The 22,197-nt window shown below is 32.0% G+C and overlaps 2 protein-coding genes across 2 annotated transcripts; one reads left to right on the top strand and one right to left on the bottom strand.

Moving 5' to 3' along the window:
* Window positions 1–645: 645 nt before the first annotated feature.
* Window positions 646–10,781, bottom strand: LOC148939563 (uncharacterized). Its single transcript, XM_089106909.1, has 3 exons — window positions 10,708–10,781; window positions 2,505–4,400; window positions 646–761 (listed from the first exon to the last, which is right to left on the bottom strand). Exons 2-3 carry the CDS (start codon window positions 4,387–4,389, stop codon window positions 646–648), a joined length of 2,001 nt encoding a protein of 666 aa, XP_088963035.1. The 5' UTR covers window positions 4,390–4,400; window positions 10,708–10,781.
* Window positions 10,782–14,037: 3,256 nt separating this feature from the next.
* LOC148939562 (uncharacterized) lies at window positions 14,038–19,884 on the top strand. Its single transcript, XM_089106722.1, has 2 exons — window positions 14,038–14,157; window positions 18,502–19,884. The coding sequence occupies exons 1-2, from the start codon at window positions 14,097–14,099 to the stop codon at window positions 19,218–19,220; spliced, it is 780 nt and encodes a 259-aa protein (XP_088962848.1). The 5' UTR covers window positions 14,038–14,096; the 3' UTR covers window positions 19,221–19,884.
* Window positions 19,885–22,197: the final 2,313 nt, after the last annotated feature.

Here is a 22,197-nt window from a genome sequence, read left to right as displayed (position 1 = left end):
TACTTTAAACAAAAGACACTTCTTAAATGGAAGAAACTCTTCTTATTCAAATTCAATGGCCCTTGTGTTTCAACAGCCCTTGGCTTACTCTGAGGGGGGTGGGGGTAGGGAAGGGAGTTTTCTGGCATGATTTAAATAGAAATCAAATAGAAATTCCACTGAAAGTAAAAAGCAAAGTTAAAACTTGAACTAACAGAAATTATTCTGTATATAAAGGGGCCTGCCCCTTCTTAAACCGTGGCTCTTTAGGCTACAGTCTTAAAGTCCTTTAAAAAGTATTCTAATCAACAATGGCCCTTGTGTTTGAACAGTATTTCTTACAGAACTATAACAGAGAGTTAAACTTAAGTGTAAAGAATGAGGGTTGAAGAAGGGAAAGCCCCCTCATATATGGAATAATTTCCCTTGGTATGAAGTTCCAATGTTGCTCCTTACTTTCAGTTTACAAAAATACGTTTTTTTTTTAAATTCAATTTCTGATCGCTTTTGAAATCATGCCAGGAAATTCCCCCACCCCTTCGTGTACAACTTCCCCTGTGAAATCTGAGATCACGAAGAAACTGCTTACTGCCATCACGTATTGGTATATAAAATTATTCAGTAGGGGTGGGAGTGATATATATTCGAGATAGGGCTCACAGATACTCACTCTGGTATTTTCAGCGAATCTTTTTGAAACTTGATTTCCTCTGCCAAGGCTGCATCAGCATCATTACAACTCTGAATAGGTGCAGTAAAAAATGAATGATTCTTGTCATTACCTATAAAAGAAAATATTGCTTACAGTAAATTATAGTAAATAAAAAAAAAGCTACTTCAAAAAGACAACTAGTCCATTAGTCACCAATAATTTAGAAAACAGACCATAAATAAGTGAAAAATAAAGAAAAAAGCAAGTATCTGTCTTTACATAATCAATTAGCAAAAGAAGGTACAAGAAAAAAAAACTGGCATTAAAAATATAAAAGTATTGATAAACAATATCGAAGAACTGACAGAAAGGAAGAAAAAAAGCAGATAGGAAAAGTAAAAAAACAAGCAAAGCAAGTATAAATCTAGGAAAGGATAAAGACAAGTAAAAAAAACATCACAATTCTGGATAAGTTCAGTACAAAATTAGTAATCCTTTCCATTATCTTCAAAAGAAAGTGGTGTTCATATTTGTTATCAACTTGTCACACGCTTAAACATTACTCACATTTCTCAAAGGTGTCGAAACGAACTTAATAATTTGGCTAAAGTCTCATTCGTCCTAGAAGGTCGTATTGAGGCTTCTTGTTTCAACAGGCTATAGATGTAAATCCTAAATGAACACCCAGCTTCAGCCAGGTGGAGAAGGTACAACATGTGAGTGGAAATATATTGAATTTCCATCTCTCAGGAGGACACCTTGAAGCCCCAGAACCCTTTACATAACCACCCAAGGCTATATTTGGGAGACAAATGATGTCTATGCATTTCATGTATCCTAGTCATAAATTGTTGTAGTTTTACTTTGTCCAGGATGCAGTGTTAGACTTTGAGAGTTCAGAGCAACTTTTTGTTGAAGATTCTAACACGGTAAGTGATATCAGTTTTACACTGTAGTGATTATGCTTCCAAAACTATTTCTACTCCTCCTGCAAGAGTATCAGATACTTTATATGTGACTGAAAGGATTGCAGTTAATGAGACTGAAGAGCTCCAGAGATAGTAAGCAACCTTATAGAGCCCAGGTCAATGTTTAAAAGCTTTTGGTGAAGCCTTCTCCAGTCATAACACGACTTCTGGACTTGTCTCTGCTCAGGCAAACCAAGCTTGGTGAATCCCCAGCTGGAGAGAGAATGAGTTGAAGGCCTTCTTTCCAGTTGAAGTCGAACGCCAAGATATTTTTTTAAGAATTGATAGACTGTCAAACTTTGATTAACTGTCGACGCATTTGGTCAGACACCCACTTGATATTCTGTGATAACGCTGATTAAATATTTATATTTATAAATAAATATTTTTACACAATTCCTTAAAAAAATAGTATCAGTGTTAGGATTAATGTGTACTGCTACTACTGCTAACCACTCAATGCAACTGCAATCAAACCATATCTTTTGCAGTTTTTTTTTTCTTACAAAAAAAAACATGTCATCATAAAATATATTGTAAAAAGTACATTTATGACCATTAAATTGCATTAACTACTGGTTCATGTAAGGCGAACAGAAAAAAAGAAAACGTTTTTCCTCTGTCGAATATTTTCGAATTTTAAGATCAATATTTTAACTTTGATGGCAGATGCATTGAGAAATACCAAAATTTTTCTTTTCTGTTAAAATTTGTTTTCATCTCCTGTGTATTTTGAATATTTTAGGCAATAAATAATTATGATTTGATGGCAGTACCTTTGAGAAATATAAAGTTTCCTTCACTTTTAAAAGTGTCATGCTGAATAAAAACAAAAAGAAGTAGAGTTCTTCCTCTTAAAAAAATTAAAACTTTGGAGGTATTACAAAATTTAAAAGAGGACTTACAACACAGAGTAAAGGCAAATTCATGAACAAGGTTACCAAGCTTCATTTGGTCACTCATTGCCAAAGGTGACATAGGGTCATCCTTCATCTTCTTCAAAAAAGGTGATTTTCCCTTGGGCAAAATAGTTGAGTCATTTTCATTACTTTTGAACAAAATTGGCAGAGAGTGATTGCTAGTTCCAACAGTAAGAGTATGTCCTGACACAGGATTAATGTAAAAACCCTTATATATGAGTGGAAATGCATTGATGTTACTCATCTCTGGTAATACTAATGTATTTATTGATGCTTTTCGTATACCAGAATGGATAAAATCAACATCTGTTATTAATACAGATTTGTTGTTACAATCCAATGTTAATGCATTCACAGCTGAGTCACTACACATTTTGATATCTTCAAATTTATGTGATGCCTTCTGAATATCCATAGAATCACTAGTCTTTTCAGCATCAGGGTCTAGGCTATCTATTCCTTTTAATGCAACATAATCATCACTGTTTTTTACTTCTTGCGGCTGTATAGGGTTCTGAATATCAAAAATATCAAGGTCTGATGTGCTACCAAGATCTAAAGTAACATTTCCTTTTTGCGTAGCTAGCTCATTACTGCTAAATATATCTTTACAGTTAAACATCAAAGAGCCACTGCACTCTTCATTTTGAAGTTCTAAAGCAACACTTTTTTTGTGTGTTTTATAATCATTGTCATTAGTAGTAGTATTTAGTCTGATGCTTGCATGTGTCAATGCCAAACTACAGCTGTCATCTACTACCTGGAATTTTTCTTTCTTATTTATAGATTCACCATCTTCAAATTGCTTACTTGAATCGATATCAGATATGCTAGCCACCTGACAATCAGCAACTGCTAACACTGGTGGTGTAGATATATTATTGGTAACAGAAGGCTCAAGCTTTTCAAGCACAAATGTGACTGGTGTTGAATTTGCAGTGTTCTGTTTGAGGCATGCACGTGTTAATGCCAAACTATAACTGTTATTGAATACCTTGAACTTTTCTTTATTCTTTATAGATTTACCATTTTCAAGTTGTTTATTGCCATTCACTTCTGGTATGTTGGCCACCTGATAATCAGCAATTATTAATCCAGTTGGTGAAAAAATGTTCTTGGAAACAGAAGGCTTTAACTTTCTATCACTAAATTCAACTGGTGGAGGCAAAATAATATCAAATGAATTGTCAATTTTGAAATGATTTTTTATTGGCTCAAAAAAATGCTTTGGGCCCTTCTGTTTCTGAATTTCACTTGACTTCCTTCTGTGTGTTTTACTTCTATGTAGGAATCCATTTTGCTGATTTTGATTATAATTTTGGGCTATTTCTTGATCAATCTGCCCAGGTTTTTCACTATCAACACTTAATACATGGTAAGCATTTGATAAGTTTGCACAAATGTCTTTAAAATGTACATTCTGCACTATTTTTTTTTTTTGGCTTTTCTGTTCCTGAACTTTCTCTGCTAAAATTGAAAATAAACTTTCTGATGTTTTTCCAGTGGTTTTTTCCTCATTTCTATCAAGTACAATAGGGTTTGCAGCAAAATTTCTTTGGCAAGTGTATTTGACAATGCTGCTTTTCATTTCATTTTTCTTAGGCAGCTTTATTTTTTTGTCAGATTTAGTTAATTTTGTAAAATTATGTCCTTGTCTATATTTTAATCCATGAAAAAGGGAATACCCTTTTGTACATCTTTCTAAAGACAGCAAATGACCAGTTGAGCCATCAATAAGGGCTTTAATATCAAATTTCTTTGAAACATTAGAGGCAAAACTTTTGCTTCTTTCTCCTTTAAAAGTTGTCTCTTTATTCAAGCTTTCAAGAAAGCATCTGACAGATGATTTCCTCTCCAATTTCCTTTTCATTTGTACAAAGCCTAAAAAAACACATCAAATTAAATGAATACAAAACAAAAGTAACAAATAAAATGAAAATATTCCCCCGTTTTGACCTGTTTCAGCTATGGGATTTAGCTGTCAATATCTGACCCCCTTCCTTTTCCCTGTGTTAATTAATGGATGATTGCAAGTGCTTGTGAAGTGTAAGCTTTACATGCTTATAGGATAGAACTTTATTTTCTCCACTTAAATATGAATTGAATTATTACAACTTTGGGAATATTGGACATACTGTGCTCCACTAAGCTTCAGAAAATAACACAATGCATTTTTTTTTCTTTTGCTTTGGAGAGCAAAAACTGTAATTGAAAAAAACTGTAGATAATGCTTGTTATACAACCACAAAAAAAATAAATTGAAATAACAATTTTTCTTGATCCTTGGAAAAAACAAGAATTCTATAGGTCCTAATTTATTTTGTTAACATGTTTCCTTTAGACATGGTCAAACACTAAAATTTTGCCAATATATGAAGGCTAATGGGTTGTATTTTTTTCCATCAGGAGAGGGAAGAGCATTGCAATTTGCCTTTAGGAATTAAGTCAGTAGGTCTATGTATTTTTAAATATTTCAATGTGAAGTAGCTTTCAAATGTTTGGGGGATTACCTTCAAGTGCACCCCTGGTCCTAAAGTACCAAGGACATGAAAATGAAAAAATGTACCCCCTGTCTCTGCTTTCGATCTATCTATTCCTTCAAATCAGGATTTTCTTCAGTTTTTATTTGGTTGTAATACAACTATCAAGATCATTCTTAGTGCATAATTCTCGACTATATTAACACAATAGCGCCGTTCTTTTACTCATCTTTGTGCTAAGATCTTATATCTTTTGACAAAGAACACTTAAAAGTGAAATCTTAGCAATAAGATCTTAAATCTTATAGCGTTCTTTTGCAAACGTCTTTTATAATTCCGCTCTGATCAGCGGTCTAAGAACAATGATGAGTATATTATCAAAGTTCTTTCATCATTGTTCTATATGGCAGAAATATGGTGTCCTTCACATTTTTTGCTAACATCAGTGAGCTGATGTTAGATCTTTGAACAAAGATCTTAGATTTTAGAAAAAAGATGAGTTAAAAGAACAGAAATCTTTGCAGAAAGATGTGAAATCTTAGATGTAAGATCTTAGTGCATAAGAATGGGCCTACTGAGTCATCTTAAAAAACAAACTTAGCCTATTTTTGTTTATAGAGAAGCCAAAGAAAAATTCTTATACCACCCAAGTTATGTGGAATAGAATAGAATTTTATTTTAAAAATTTATATCACAGCATAGTTAAATAGTTAAAAAGAAAAAGTAAATAGATAACATTAAAATTAATGACTAATTTTCCTGGCTATTATATACCTCAACAAAACTCTTATGATATCTTTCATCTTTAGTGGGGATGGGATTCAGTTTGGGATTTTATACAGGACAGTCTGTTGAGGGCAGGAAGGTAGGGTTCAGGGATGATGGAATGTAATCAAGGAACAGACAGGATCTTGATACCGAAAGAAAGGCATAGGAGATTCCTTCTCTAGGCCAACATGGTGAGCTTGAAATTACCTAGATAAGTAGATAATGATATGAAACCTTCCCTTCAACCATTTATGAATCTAAGTCCTTGTTTTTGGACATTTTCAATCTTATAAATATGCTTTGAAGAAAGACCAAAATGCCACACTGGACAAGCCAACTCCAGTTTTGGCCAAATAAAAGAACAATAAAGTTGGAGAAGATCCTTAGGGGGGGCAAGAAAATTTTAACAAAAGTTTTAGAAGGGAAACCAAAGGAGAAGCTTGTTTTAGGATATTTTGAACATGGGCATCCCACCTCAAGTCAGCAATTACTGTCTCCCTCAGTAGTTTAATGCATTTGACAGAGATTTCGAGAGGAATGGGGTATGTGAAAGAAGGGGATGATTTAAAAAACTTAACTGTCATAATTGACAATTTATCAGCATTAACTTTCATCTTTAACAAAGAAGCCTCCTGTGCATCATATGTGCATCGTAGGGTCGTGCATTTGAAAAATAAACTGGGTGGTAAAGCCTTTGCTATTGAACAAATATTGAATAGTGAGAATATGTAAAAATTAAGCAAGAAAAGTAACATTTTTCAAATCAGAAGAAAAAAGTATTGATGAGATGATACTCCTTCTAGCTCTTAAGGGTATTCATCTTTCACAGTCTTTAAGAATCTTTGTAATATAAACGCAAAATCTTTCCAAATACTTCTTCAGCTGAAATGAGGCACAAGAAAGTCTTTTTAACCTCATACTTTTGGTCATTTCCTATATATATATAGGCTAAGGTATTAAAGATCTGTAAATCTATTCCTCAAATTAAGGGAAACCTCATTGATATAGCTTGAAATTCTACTGAAATTATAGAATTGCATTTTCATTTTTAAAGCCTAGGTTTTTTATTGATAAAAACATAAATAGGCCTAAAGGAAAAATATTTCTTTTTTTATGACAATTCAGACCTGTCAAGTATTTAATCTTCTAAGCCCAAGAAATAGCAATAGGGTAAAAATAGTACCATGACAATAATAACGTAAGTGCATTTCCTGTCCTGAGTTCATTCGTGAAAGTCTTATTTACCTAACTCAGGTGCTTACGAAGATTGCTAGAAGCCCCTAAACTAGATTTGTACTGTAACTTATAAGTATTTTAAAAGTGGACAACAAAGGAAGGAAACAAGCGTAAGATGATAAATCTAATACTACTACTGAGGTGTTGTGAAAGCTCTTAGAAATGATAAACATAAGTATTTTGAATTTTCTAAAGTAATTTTTAGAATTTTATAGTGTTTCCTTCTAAGGAGACCAACCACTAAACTAGTATCTTTTCCTTTCTTGTATAATTGTTTTAATATAAAAAATAGGCTTGTGCTAAAGTAGGCTGACTTGAGTAGACAGGGCTTATCATTCTTGTGGTTGGCCTATTGTGAATATACCACCATTATAAAAAAAAGATCCTGCTTAAGTATCTGTAGAAAAAATTCCTGCTTTATTATATGCAGAAATTATAAAATTCTAGATGAAGGATATTTAGTAAAATCAGAAATCAGGTGAGTTAGGATAACCTAGCATTAATTTTTTGAATTTTTCCAGAGTCTAAAGTACACCCAAGAAATACCTTTTAAGGAATCAGTGCTAACACAGAGTAACTACTAAAGTCAGAGGCATCCCTAGCAGAAATTATTGGAGGGGGGGAGGGCAATGAATTTTAACCAGCTTGTTTGTTATTTTTACTGTAGGATTTTGGTGTTATTGCTATTAAGATTACTATACTTAGTATTCTTTTTTTACCAGTTGACACTGATTTTTGGGATATATTTACATCAGCATGTTTACCCTGATAAAAAAGAAGTGAGTCAGTAAAAAAGTTTTGTCTGAACCACTTTTTGCACAAATGCACCACCATGAAGCACTACTTCCTCTCCAACTAGAAAGTTTAATATATAGTTGCTTGATACTCATAATAAATTGGCTATTTAAGAATTGTCAATTGATGGCAACTTTTACCCCCTTATGAACTAAACTGTAATTTGGTGCCCAAAAATGGCAGAAAATAGCCAATTTCTAATGACCAGAGCTTTTAGTTCACTGAAAAAGGGCACAAAACTCCCAAGTTTCATTTAAATAACCCCTCTCCTAATATTACAAAACCATTAGTTTAGTAAAATCACCTCTGGGAAAAACAACAACCAGCACCTGTGATGCTTGTTCCACAAGTTCCAAATTTTTGTAAATAGAAGTGTTAAATATCTATTGTAGTTTTTTGGAACAGTTTCTTTATATTTGCTGAATCTATTCAAGTCAGTTATCACTTGTTTGGTTAAATTGTTTTTCCATGTGCTGATATTCACAATCTGTTTTGAAAACTTTCACTATCTATATTTCTATAGGCTCAATTTAATGAAATGGTTTGTCTTAACAAACCTAACACTAATCTTATTATTGCATAAACCTTAATCCATTTGAAAGCTTTAAGGTCCTCTAGACCTGTATACAAATAATATTTAAATTGATTTAAAAAAAAGTGGACAATACTGGAAGAATACATGATAATGTGAGTGATACAAACATTCTGTCAAGATTAAAAACAACATAAAAATCATTGGTTCATTATACTTTTAATATATTCTAAGGGCTAAGCCTGGGACCAATAGGCAGAGGGGGGGGGCATGTTTGGACATAGCATAAAATAGGAAACCAATGGATAGCATAGCCCTTTAATTTGTTTGTTGATGTTGTTTGGGGTTTGATACATTTGACCAATTGATCATATGTGTTTGCATCACTCAATTGTTCTGTGCCTTCTTTAACCACTAGCTTCCTTGGGTCTCACTTCAGTCAATATTCATTGCACTAGATCAGGTATCACTTATTGTGCTATTGGTTGGGGGTTATTCACCTGCAGCAAATGCCTGCGTTGAAAATCGGGAATCAGGGTAATTCAGCTGTGCTTTGCCATAAAACAATTAAAATACATTTACGACACAATTAAAATAAGTAATGCAAATATACATCATTCCTATCACATATGTAGATATAAAAAACCAACCTGATAAAATATATATAACTAAATAATAAATAAACAGATAATAAACAAATAATGCAAATATACATCAGTCCTGTCACATTACACCAAATACAAAAAACAAAGTTGACATAAAAAAAAATAAATATTCTATAGGGAAAGAACCAAACCTGTAGTCTTAACAAATCTACCTAAAAGGTTTGTGCTTAGTCTTCTAGCCCAAAGAGGAGAAGTGTGATGTCCCATAACAGAAAGCATTGTGAATACCTTAAATACCTTCTCACAGCAATTCCTTAGTATTTCCCTCTCCTTTTCATATTTTCTACTGTTGAAGATTAATTTGTTTAGCATGTTGCCTTTCTTTCAGAAGTGGCAAAGACTAGGCTTATACTAAGGCTGCATGCCTATCAAGGCATCAGGCAAAAAGGGAGGGAAAACACTGTTGTCACAATAGCATCTATTTGATCTTATATTAAAATACTGGGTAAAATTCTACTTTAGCTACTTTTGGCTATCTTGGAAAGCAGTTAGGTCAGGAAAGTGAAACTTTCAGGGATGGGTCTACAGGCTAGAGTGTGTCCCAGAAAGGTATTTTGAAGAACCTACCTCCAGTCCTTCTCCCTCTAGAGGGTACTGACCTTTAAAAATCTTTGTGGTATGAAAGTGAAACCTTGTAAAATATATCTTCTGCTAAAATGAAGTACAACAAAATTGTTTTCAGCCTCACAACTTTGCTCAGTCCCAATTTATAAGGCTTTAAAGATATGTAAATACATTTCCTAAATTTTGAAAAAAAAACATTGATATGGCTTAAAATTCTACTCAAATAACAGAAATTGGATTTTCAGAACTAAAGCCAGAAAAAAAACTAATAAATGAAAATTAAGGTAAAATATTGTTTTGTAAAAATTTCAATAGGTTCCAGGAATTTATATTTCAAAATTTCAATAGGTTTCAGGACCATCTAGAGGGAGAAGGAGTGGAGGTAGGTACTTCAAAATGTCTTCTGGGACATACTTTAGCATGTAGACCTATCCCTGAAAGACTCATTTTCTTAACCTAAACCCTTTGCAAGATAGCCAAAGTAGAATTTCACCAAAGAGAGTAAAATTCCAAACCAGATAACAAACAAGGGAGAAAAAAAAGGCTACAGAAAAAAAAACAGGTTGTCCTGGGCAAATCTATCCTTTAATATTAATTTTTGGGCTAGGCCTCAGGTTTGAAAATAGTTTGTAAGGTGTCTAGAATAGCAGCTCTTTAGAAGGAGACATCATAAATATAGAATGCTAGCCTAATTGTATGGTCATCTTTATGGTTTTGCTTGTATTTTTGACAATAGGCTAAATTCTCAACCCCCCTTTAATGGTCTCATGTAGGCCTAGGCTATGTAATAATCAAATAATAACAATTAATGAAAACTTATTTAAAAACAGATTAAAATGAAAAAAACAATGACAATAAAATATGGTTCATTGATATTTGCTGCATGTTATAAAGTAAGAATTTCATTTTTTTTTGTGTATGGTCTAGGACTTTAAGGGACCATTAGCGGTAAACAGGGGCGAGTGGTCAAAACACAAGCAAAACAATGACAATGTGCACAAAATTAGCAATCTAAAATATGTCTCTTTTTGTTCTAGGATGTGAATTTCTGCTGCAAGTACAATCAGGTCACTAAGACCTAAAATTCACTCCTTCTTAGAAACTAGCCCAGGTAAAAGTTGCCTTAGGTCAAAAAGGTGAAACTCTACCCTTCAATGACTGGCCTTGATTAAGTCATTAGTTAATTGACTCTTTGATTGAACGCAAAACATGTGCTAACTTTTTAAATTTATCGCCGCGAAATAAAAATCTGCTAAGGCTTTTAGCTGCCTGTGACTACTGGGATACCAAATGGACACTTTTAGTGGCGTTGGACACTTTTTCACTCTGAGGGACACCGGGACACTATTGGGTTAAAAAAGGCAGCATTTTGAGAAAAAGGACACTTTTTGGACATTTTTCCAAATCAAAAACCAAATGTCTTTATTTTTTTCTTTTTCTTATAAATTAATTTAAAAAAAAATTTCCACAAAATAAGTTTTTCAAAGAAAAGTACAGAACTCCATTAAACAAAAAATGAGCAAAAATAAAATCAAATAATCTACCAAGCGTGAAACTACCACAAATCAGCATCGATAAATAAATGATACCCAAAACGAACAGAAATAACAATAAATAACCGAATCAAACACAAAACGAGCAGAAATTAACATAAGTCGGGCTCAAAACCCATATGCCTTCCCAAGGCCAGAACATAATTTGCACTTTACTGAAAAAAATATATATGTTTTTACTTTTATAGCTTTAATAAATAAAATAATATTAACATTTGATTACTAAATATCAGTATATCTATATTAAACTGACAGTGCACATTCATTTGTATTTTTTTACAGTAAAGTGCAAATTATGTTGAATACATAATTTAATACACAATTTCATACATACTTAATTTCCTTAAATGCATAATTTCCAAAACTTTCAATTATGTTGAACAAAATGTCTATCTCTAAACTTTGATTGAATGTTTTTGGGGAAATGGTGGGCGTGAGAGAGGGGTTAATTGCTCTCCACTCACTTTCGACTATTAAAAAGGGCGATTTCAATTTCCAATCAAATGAGCCCTTTTTGAAATTTCTACAACAACTTTCTATATAAACCTTATATACTCTCAGGGCATAACTTACAACTCTTTCACTGAGGGCTCTGAGGGGGTTATCATCCTAAAAGACTGAATTTTCAGAACTTTCAACTACGTTGAACAAAATTGATATCTCAAAGTTTAGATTGGATGTGTCTGGTAAAATACTGGGCATGAGGGTGGGGGGAGGGTAGTTGCCTTTCAATCACTTTCGACTATTATAAAGGGCACTAGCCTTTTCAATTTCCAGTTGAATGAGCCCTTCTTGAAGTTTCTACAACATCGCTTTCCGTAAAAACCTTATATGCCCCTAGAGCATAACTTACAACCCTACCCTGAAGGCTGTGGGTGGTGAAGGGTTGTCATCCTTAAAGGACTAATTTCCAAAACTTTCAATTATGTTGAATAAAATGGCTATCTCAAAATTTCTTTTGGATGTGTTTGGGGAAAAGGTGGGCGTAAGAGGGGGGAAGTTCCAATCAGTTTCGAGTATTTAAAAGGCACTAGCCATTAGAATTTCCAATCGAATGAGCCTTTTTTGAAGTTTCTAAGACAACGATTTCTATAAAAACCTTATATACTCCCAGGGTATAATTTACAGCCCTTGCCCTGAGGGCTGTGGGGGAGTGTACTCCTCAAAAACATGACTTCTATCCGAAAATCAACTACGCTGAACAAAATGGCTACCTCAAAATTTTGATTGGATGTGTTCGGGAAATAATGGGCGTGGAAGGCGTTAATTGAAACTTAGAGAGGAAAAAAAAACTAACAAAATGAAAAATAAAATCAAAAAGGGTGAAAAAACGAGGATTTTGTCAGCCAGTGGCGAACCATGAAGAAGACAAAATATAAGCAAATATTTCGAAAAGGACCACCGCCAAGTCGTCCTCAGTGCTAAACAAAAAAGAAGACAAAGAAAAAAATAGAAAATCTAACCTTTCGAAGTTTACCCTACAAAGAGAGTAAGCGTCTATTCTGTCTTTGTAGGGTAAACTTCGAAAGGTTTGATTTTTGTTTTTTTTCTTTGTCATCGATAATCGACATAAAATTTCGCTCTGTTGACATTCTCATGACGATTTTTTCTGCCTTCTCTTCAAATTGAACTAGCACTAAAATTAATTTACAGGTAGCGTTAATGTCGAAGCTGGAAATACCTGTGGAACTCATGCAGGTAATAGGCAATTTCACAGGTTTTCCGGCTCTTTTTCACAGGTTTTGAAAATTCATAGTGGCAAACCTGTATTCTGGGTAATTTTCTAGAGGGACACTAAAAAGGACCTTTTTTGGCTGATTTGGACCCTCTTGTCCCTCAAAGTTTTGGCAACCCTGATGGACTGTGATGGCAAGCTTAATAATGTATTTGAGAAAATGTGTCTCTAAAATAATTTGAAGTTTTTCAATATTAACTATTGGAAATTAAATTTCTGAGAGTCAGGTTTGACAATCGAAGACATTAGAATAGTATTTTGTTTAGTATACTCTGAATCTTCATAACAATTTATACATTATATATCTTCATAACTTGGAGCTTGCTGGCCATAGCCTATTTAAGGGTTAATTTTATAATTTTTTGAGAAAATAGGTTGTTCCTGAACTAGTTTCTCATCTCGATAAAATTCCACTTTAGTTACTTTTGGCTATCTTTGAAAGGGGTTAGGTTAAGAAAATGAAACTCTTAGGGATGGCTCCACAGGCTATAATATATCCTGGGAAGGTTTTTTAAAGTAGGCCTATTTATCTCTACTCATTATCCCTATAGAGGGTCCTGACATTTGTTGACCTTTAAAAATCAGTGTATTATAAAAGCAAAAGCTTGCAAAGTAGGTCTTCTGCTTAAAGGAAGTACAACAAAATTGTTTTCAGTTTAGCAACTTTGCCCAGCCCCAATTTATAAGGTTTGAAAGATATATGGGACTATTATGAGGCTATAAAGATATATTAAGTGTACATTGTCCAAGGGGTCATCAATGTCTTACAGATTAGGCTTAGGTAGATTTTTGGCAATGGAGAACAAAGACTAGACTAGATAAGGCTAGAGAGGTTTCATATGAGTTTAACAGTAAATGAGCTATGTGATGCTTTGCAATATCAATGTCCATTTGGTGCTCTGCATGTACATATTTGTGTTTTTTTTATTTGATGTTTTTTTGTTGCCATCTTTCCTTTTATTACTACACTAGTGACATATGTCTTTCTAGTGGGAAATAAAGAGCCCGTTTTCACGAGAACGCGAGTTGAACTCGAGTTCAATACCCACGTGGATTTATGTTTTCGCACTGGATTTGCTAGCTGGATGTATGTTTTTGCGTAAATCCTCCTCAAATCCATCTAAAGTTGAACTCAAAGTTGATCTCAAATCCATTGAAAGTTCTACTCTGTGTTAATAACAGAGTAGAATGTCAACCTGCATAGAATCTTGTATATTTTTGATAAATTTTGGCAATTTGTTATTGAAAAATGAATAATTTGTGGCAATTTGTTAGCTATGAGTATGATTGTTTTCTCTTCCAAAAACAAGGTAGGTATTAAAGATGTTATATCTTTTGTTGAATAAAAAAAAACCCTCTTTCCAATTACTACTAGAAGTAATGATGTAAAGCAGCCTCCCTCCTAGTGTGGCAGGATATATGGAATTTTCCATCATAGCCTAGCCTAAACATAACCCAGGAAGATGCTTTTAAATATAGAATATAGCCTAGCCTATTGGTAAAATTTACCTGAGAGGCTTTTGATGTTTTAAACAACAGTTGAGAAAGATAGACTAAATAACACTAAGTAATGAAGTAAAAGCCTTAACACTTATCTGGGAGAATTTTGAGAAATTTATAGGTTTATTTTTTCATACAATTTAGCCAGTGAGAAAACGATCAGATCACTTGATACCTCTCTCATGCTCCTTTCCATTATAGGGACTAGTTCCATTTTGAGTCACTAATGGGGACCACAACAACTCATTAAAGGCTTGTTTTTATTTATAGCCCTAATTTATAATTTAATATTTATAGCCCTAATTTAATTTATAGCCCTGGGTAGTTCACAGGATATTTTTTATTTTTTTTATTCTTAATTTTTAAATATTTGTATGACAAAAATTTTGCAGAATTTTTTAAAAGAGCCTGAAGTGCTCTCAAAAATGAATTAAGTTTTGTTGTGAAGTCATTTTCAATGAGCATCAGACACTTTTAAAAAGTTCCTTTAAAAATTTTTTTTCAAAATAAAATTGCCTGCAAGGATGGCCAAAAACATCTCCAAATTACTGTCTGGGCTCCATTTGAACAAATAGACGAAGAGAAGAACAAAAAGAGAAGAGAATAAATTTGTTTTATTCCTATTCACTGCTCATGTTAAGAGATTCTTGGACATCTGCACAAGTCTTGAGACTTCCCAACTCAGTCTAGGCCCCTTTACCTGTTATATACACCATGTTTGAATGCTCAAGGAGGGACTTGGTCATCCAACATTTTCACCTAACAGACCCCCTTTATTTCTCCCAACTTTATCTCACACTTGTTCTTCAAAGTAAAATTATAAAATAACAATTAGGCCGACCATTCTTGAATCAGCTACAAACTATTTTTTTCACTAGAGAGTTTTCTTTGAATGATTTTAAACTTCTGGTTACTATAGGCTTTGAGGCCTTTGGGGGTTTAAACTCTGACTGTCCCCCCCAGAGTAATTATTAAATTTTGAAAAAGAATAAAAAAAATTCATCATGCAATGCAGTGACTTTCATCAAAGCTAAATTATATTGTCAACCAAGCATTTACAATTATTGATGGGAAATAAAAACATTAAATTGATACTGATTAGACATACAAACTAGCTTTTGAATGAGCCCACAAATAGTTCAATGTTTGTTTCTACTCCTAATGGGATCAAACATAGCTGTAAATTATTTGCTTTTTGATTTTAGAGTCAAATGATATATCTCTTTTCCATAATTTTTCCATCATACACATTCTTTTCTTTTCAACTTCTTCAGCTCTTAAAATTCAAATTTAAATACTTGTACAATTGATACCTTTGTCTTTAAATTAGTTAAAAAAATGTGTTTGAATAAAAAGAGGTTGTAAAAGAGTTCTTAAGACCTGATCAGGAAAATTTTTAATTTAGGTCTAATAAGTCTAATTAAAAGAATATGTAAAAAAATAATTAAAAGAATAAGAAAAAAGGTAGCTTGAAGCAAGAACAAAATGAATCATATGCTCAAAAATAAATTACATAAATTAACCACAGACTTAGCAAGAAACAAAAAATGCAGTATCATCAGGAAGTATAACCACCTAAAATGCCATAAAGGAGCAATAAAACTTCAAACATGAGAGATGACAATTAATGAAGCTGAAAATACACGATGGAAAATTTGTTATTCAAAGATAGAATTGAACCTTGAAACTTGTCAGTTTACTTTATGTATTAAATAATAAATATTCTTAAATGTGAAGTAAGAGTTGGAACAAAAAACAAATGCATTATTATTATTTCATGATATGCATGTCAAATAACGCTTTCCAAGCACTCCATCAAATTATAGTTTAATAAATCATCAACTGCCTGTTGGCTTATAATTATTCCCACAACCCACAGGGTGTGCAATAGTTGACTTGGCTATAGACACGTCTAGCACAGATATGAACAAAAATCCTGGACCAAAAAGTTTAAAACAACAAATTTTTTCAGTCTGTTTATTTTGTACTATAAAGTCGTGGCGAGTTTATTATTTATGTAATGTTGCATTGAAAAATTTTGTGTTATTGTTATTGGTAATAGAGCAATAGTAATTAGGGGTTGATAAATCTTTTTGCAAATTACTTGTCTATTCCTTTGTAAACTGAAGCTCTAAAAAAAATTTCAAAAGCTGGAGATTTACATGATTACTCCTATTGTAGCTTACCTAATTGGTAGTCTTCACTACAAGTTAACCGAAATAAAACTAATTGTCTGTTTCTTTGGTTATACATTTTAAAAGTCACAATAATTGTTTGTATTTTATGGATTAATAAAATCCTTTATGGATAGAAAACCAAAAAGGAGCCCAAAAAAATTGCAAATATGAAGAGACAACAATAATGAAACTAGAAAATAAAGGGTCTGGTGTTTAATTTTCATAAATAAGATTTTGACCAAAAAAAAACATGATTGCCATTTTTTTATATTTATGTCCCGTATTGTTTTTTCCAAGCACTGCATCAGCTTGAATAGTTATGTTCTTATATACTTTCCCATTTTTGTAGTCTATATAATTTTTTGAAATTTCTTCCCCCAAAAAAGTATTTTTCCATACACTATTCATGTTTGCACATAGTATTCCATGTTCTACCATATTGTGATATCAATTAAGTAAAATATGTTGTACATAAATTTGCTTGTCAAATTTTGTAGATTTTTTCAAATTTGGAAGAATAAGCTACTAGATAACTTAATTTTGAAAACACTAGAAGTTTATTTTACTTAGACATGTTTAGTTTAAAAAAAGTAAAATATGTGATAAAACTTAACTGAAAATTTAAAATAAAGAAAAGTGATAACAATGTAAACATTTCTGCAATGAACTTGAAAACCTGGGGTTAAATTCCAAATTAATCTGCCATAACTGGTTTTCAAAGCACCAGTGTTTATATTTTACAATAGAAAAATGAAGATAAATACGAGAAAATTCTTGAAAACAGTTTAACAATGGTTCTCAGTTGGTTATTTTTCTAAGTCTCAATCCCAAGAATGTCTTATAATTCAGAAAGACTAGAAAATATTATGTAAAGCATAATATATAGAACAATTTGTTTCCTTCTTCTTTTCTTTGCAGTAGTTGAAGGGGAAGGTGGATATAGATGGTCCCACTTTTGCTGTTATAGACAGTTTAGCCAAATTGGGAAGGCTAGAAGAAAGGTTTGAACACCAAATGTTGCCGGATTCATTGTTCTGGCCCCTATTTTTTTTTTAAAGACTGTTATTAGAGAAAGAGATTTATTCTAAACAAACAAACAACTTAACATAAGTTTAGTAGCCACCCCAAGAAGTAAAAACTTGTCCAAGGGGGTGTTAAAAATACACTAACATAACAAAACAAAGAAAAAAAACAAAAAAATAATAATCTATCTATATCACATTCCCCAAACAGCACCACAAACCTTAAAACTTAACATTTTCATTCAATTTGCTATCGTATTCATAATCATCACCCCCAGGAGCCATAAAAATTTACCAATATCATTATTAAAAAAACAAAAAAAACCTAAAATTCATACTTACTAAAAAACATCCCTTTAATTACTATCTTAAACGAAACCCATTATGCCCATTATGTTGTTCAGCATTTTTGACATGCAAAGTCAGGAGTGACCAATGTACCCCAGTGCACACCTTGCTCAGAGATATAACGCAGTCTGGTCATAATTGCAATATTATGTTTGTTTAATAAAGTACTTAGGATAAACAAAGTTCTCTACAGTCATCCACCCTGAGGGATGAGAAACTCCCACATTTCCTGGTAGAAATTTCTTGCGTATGTGTGGGGGATGCTTCATCCTTGGGGAAATCATGGATGGTGGAATAGTAGTATGATGAGCTGAGATAGCTGCGAACATGACAACTTGTTGAGACTGGAAATACATTTCTTAAACTTAGCAAAAAAAAAATCATCTTCAGTCATTATCCTAAATTCTATATTCTATCAAAATAAAATTTACAAAGCTTTGGAATGATATTTTAAAACATCATTTTAAACTTGTCTTAAAATAGTAATTTAGAGATACAACCATTTTTGTTTTACTGTAATATTTGAAGTGATATAATTATTGTTCATTAAGTTACACATTTTTCTGTTAGATACATATTATATATAATAAACATTGTTTCGTTTTAGGAGAATCACCGGAAATACTTTACAGTTTCAGTTTCACAGAAGCTATATCAGCTGGATTTGATGAAAGTAGCTTGAAAATGATTATAGAAAATTCATGCAAAGAAAAAAAAATACAAATTTGGACTGGGAAGAAAGACAAGCACCAAAAAAAAATTGACTTTGATGCTACCAAATTATTTTTAAATATTTTAGAAACGCATTGGCCAAAGTTAAGTGATGATAAAACACAAAAGAGTGAAGTTTGGGACTTGGTTGGAGATAATTTAAAGCAAATGGGGTATAGTTTGGAAGAAAACCCAGGAATCAAATCTAAAAATAAATGGTGTAATATGATTAAGGCATACAAGAAATTTGTTGCCCAGACACAGGCAACAGGGAGTGGAGTGGAAGTTCTGGACGACCCCCCTCTTTTTATGGAGGACATTCAGCGAATCCTTGGCGAGGCTCATGGAATTCACCCAACTTATACTGGGGATTCCATGAAAGAATCTCAAACGCCTAAATTGTTATCAAATTTTTTTTTTTTAGAAAAATGTAATATAAAGAGGGGCCAAGACATTCAGCCTAGACAATTAAATTTAAATGAGGAATTGAATAATATCAGCCAAGCTGATACTTCTTTAAATGCTGAGTTTAACAGCGAAACTCCCTCCCCTGCACCATCAACTTTCACTCAAAATGACTCTCTCCCCTGCACAATCAACTTTCACTCAAAATGAAAACTCCATTCCATCAACTTCAGCAGCTAGTTGTGAAATAAATCGTGCTAATGATATTCATAACCCCAGGAGAAGACCCCCATCTAAGGCCAGCCATTTTGAAAAACTTGTCAATTTGTTAACGGAAAGTGAAAAAAAAGGGATCAAGAAATTGAAGAGCTAAGAAATATTCGTCGGGAAAAAAACCAGCTAGAATTAGACAAAGAAGTGAAAAAAGCAGAAGAGACATGAAGAAAAATTAGCCTTATACGGGAAAATGCAGCTGAGCCAAATTGCTGCCATGAAAGAACTTTTGGGTGAAAAACAAAAAAATCAAAAAAGAAGACAAGCTAGCTCTGACTCAGAATAAGAAAAAACGGTTTTGATTTAGTTGAATTTTCATATTGTTGTATGTAATTTTAGTCATTTCGATGTCGGGGCTACTTTTTTTCTGTATTTTTTTTAACTGGTTTTTAAATTGATCTGGGCACAGTTATATTTCGGTCTTATTTAAATAGATCCTCGCCTGATCTAACCAAACATGCCCCCATAACCTCAAGAAGGTGTCTTGAAAGTATTGATTTGACTATTATCAAACTTGTGATATATCATTGCTATATTCAGTAATGAGCTTATGTTGTAAGCTTTTTTTGTGCCATAAACATTCCAAAAAACTACGATTGTAGTAAAGGTATACGATTAAGGTATATATATATATATATATATATATATATATATATATATATATATATATATATATATATATATATATATATATATATATATATATATATATATATATATATATATATATATATATATATATATATATATATATATATATATATATATATATATATATATATATATATATATATATATATATATATATATATATATATATATATATATATATATATATATATATATAATATATATATATACATATATATATATAATATATATATATATATATATATATATATATATATATATATAATGTCTCAATTACTCGGAATTATCTGTCTTGGCTTGGCAATTAGCCATGTCTTGATGCACACTACTGCAAAATACTGGATTTTCAATTCAAAATCAATGGACTCATTTGACCTTGTTTTGAAAATATATAAATCCCTGTGTGTACGTATATATATATATATATATATATATATATATATATATATATATATATATATATATATATATATATATATATATATATATATATATATATATATATATATATATATATATATATATATATATATATATATATATATATATATATATATATACATATTATATGTGTGTGTGCCTGTGTATATATATTATATACTTATATTTCGCCTTGAATCGTAATTATAGTGTTTTATGCTTTTCTTCATATTATTTTATAACTGAAATGTATCATCTCGGAAATGTTAATTTTTTCACTTTTCAATAAAATTTATAGTAGGGATCAAAAGAAATATGTATTAGAAATAGTGCTTGCCGTCTGTAATATCAATACTTTTCCTAGGCCTGAGTATTCCTTCCATCATTAGGGGATAATATTACCTTGAAAGAACGGCAGAATATCTGCTTGGTTATCAATTATGTCTAAATTTGTCAGTCCAATAGAAATACAGAGGGGCAAATTTACTATTGACGCGATTTGAAGGAAGAAAATAGACAGGAACCGAAAATCGTTTCAACTTACCTAAGAAAAATAAAACTCCGTTGTCAAAACGTTGATCGATGATATTGGTACTATTCATTTTATTACTAATTGGGAAACTCCGCAACTCTGTTTCATATGGGGAAATTTGGGTAAAAACTTGCAAAATTTTTGGTGTTGAATTTGGGGAAATTTGATTTTATATCCCAAATTTTCAAATTTTTTCCTCAATTTTCCCAAGTAAAAAAAATTATATTTTTATTTATATTATACGCATTCAGGTAATTTTGTCTAAGCAAATTAGAAAAAAAATTTGGGGAAAAGTATCAGTGAAAAAATGGGAACAGTGGAGCAAATTAAGTCAAAACCTCCCCAATTTGTGTATCTAGTTGAAAACAATATGCATGTATGAATTATCAGAATATCTGCACACTTTTCAAAAGGATCCTGACTAAAATCAACACTTTTCTTCCAGTTTAAATCTCGAAAAATAGGCAAAAGTTGATGAAAGAATGACGCTTTATTTATAATAGACAATTGGAGATATTGCTGTGACAGCTCTACAAAGTACTCAGTTTTGCAACAACAGAAAAGAATATATTCCAATTGTAAATAAAAACAAAAAAACAGCTTGACAAATAAAATCCACTTAGCAATCAACAAAATCACAATAACTTCAGAAAAGGAGTAATTTTTGTGACAGCACTGCTTTGTTTCATTCTTTCAGATTGCTTCAAGACCAAACAGTTTTTGACTCTTACAGAGATTGACTATTGAGAAAATTTACAATCACATACGATCTTTAGATTATGTGATACATCACCTTTAACAGTGGCAGCAACGGCATTTCAAAAAGCCTCTAAGCAAGGGTGTATCCAGGATTTTTATTCGGGAGGGGTAAGAAACAAACTTTACAAAATGCATCAAAAATTATTTTCAACGCATTTTTTATACTTGTCCAAAATTCTGAGGGAAATTTCTGAGGGAGGAGATTCAAACCTGTTAACGAACACCCTCCCCCGACCCCCGTCCCTCTCCATCGACTTTTCTACAAGAGTAGAATATTTATAAGACGGAACGAATTTAACAAACTCTGTACGGAGTGGTTACAAAAAAATAGGATAATTTAACATACCTTTGGATATAATCATAAATTTTAATGACATTATTTATATGGTATGCAGAGTTTCTTAGAAAGAAAGTGGAACCTCCTTGGCACCAGATATCATTGAAATCTATTTCTTCGGGTTAAGAAATTGACCTATAAAACTGAAAAAAGAGGAATTTTAGAGAAAAAATTATAGAAACTGGCAAAATTCAAACAAGAGCAGTTTCATAACA

Source organism: Artemia sp. Qi Xiang Cuo, chromosome 21 (genome assembly GCF_049724085.1).
Source record: "Artemia sp. Qi Xiang Cuo chromosome 21, ASM4972408v1, whole genome shotgun sequence".
Classification (NCBI taxonomy): Eukaryota; Metazoa; Arthropoda; class Branchiopoda; order Anostraca; family Artemiidae; genus Artemia; species Artemia sp. Qi Xiang Cuo.
This window is presented reverse-complemented; position numbering and strand designations above follow the sequence as displayed.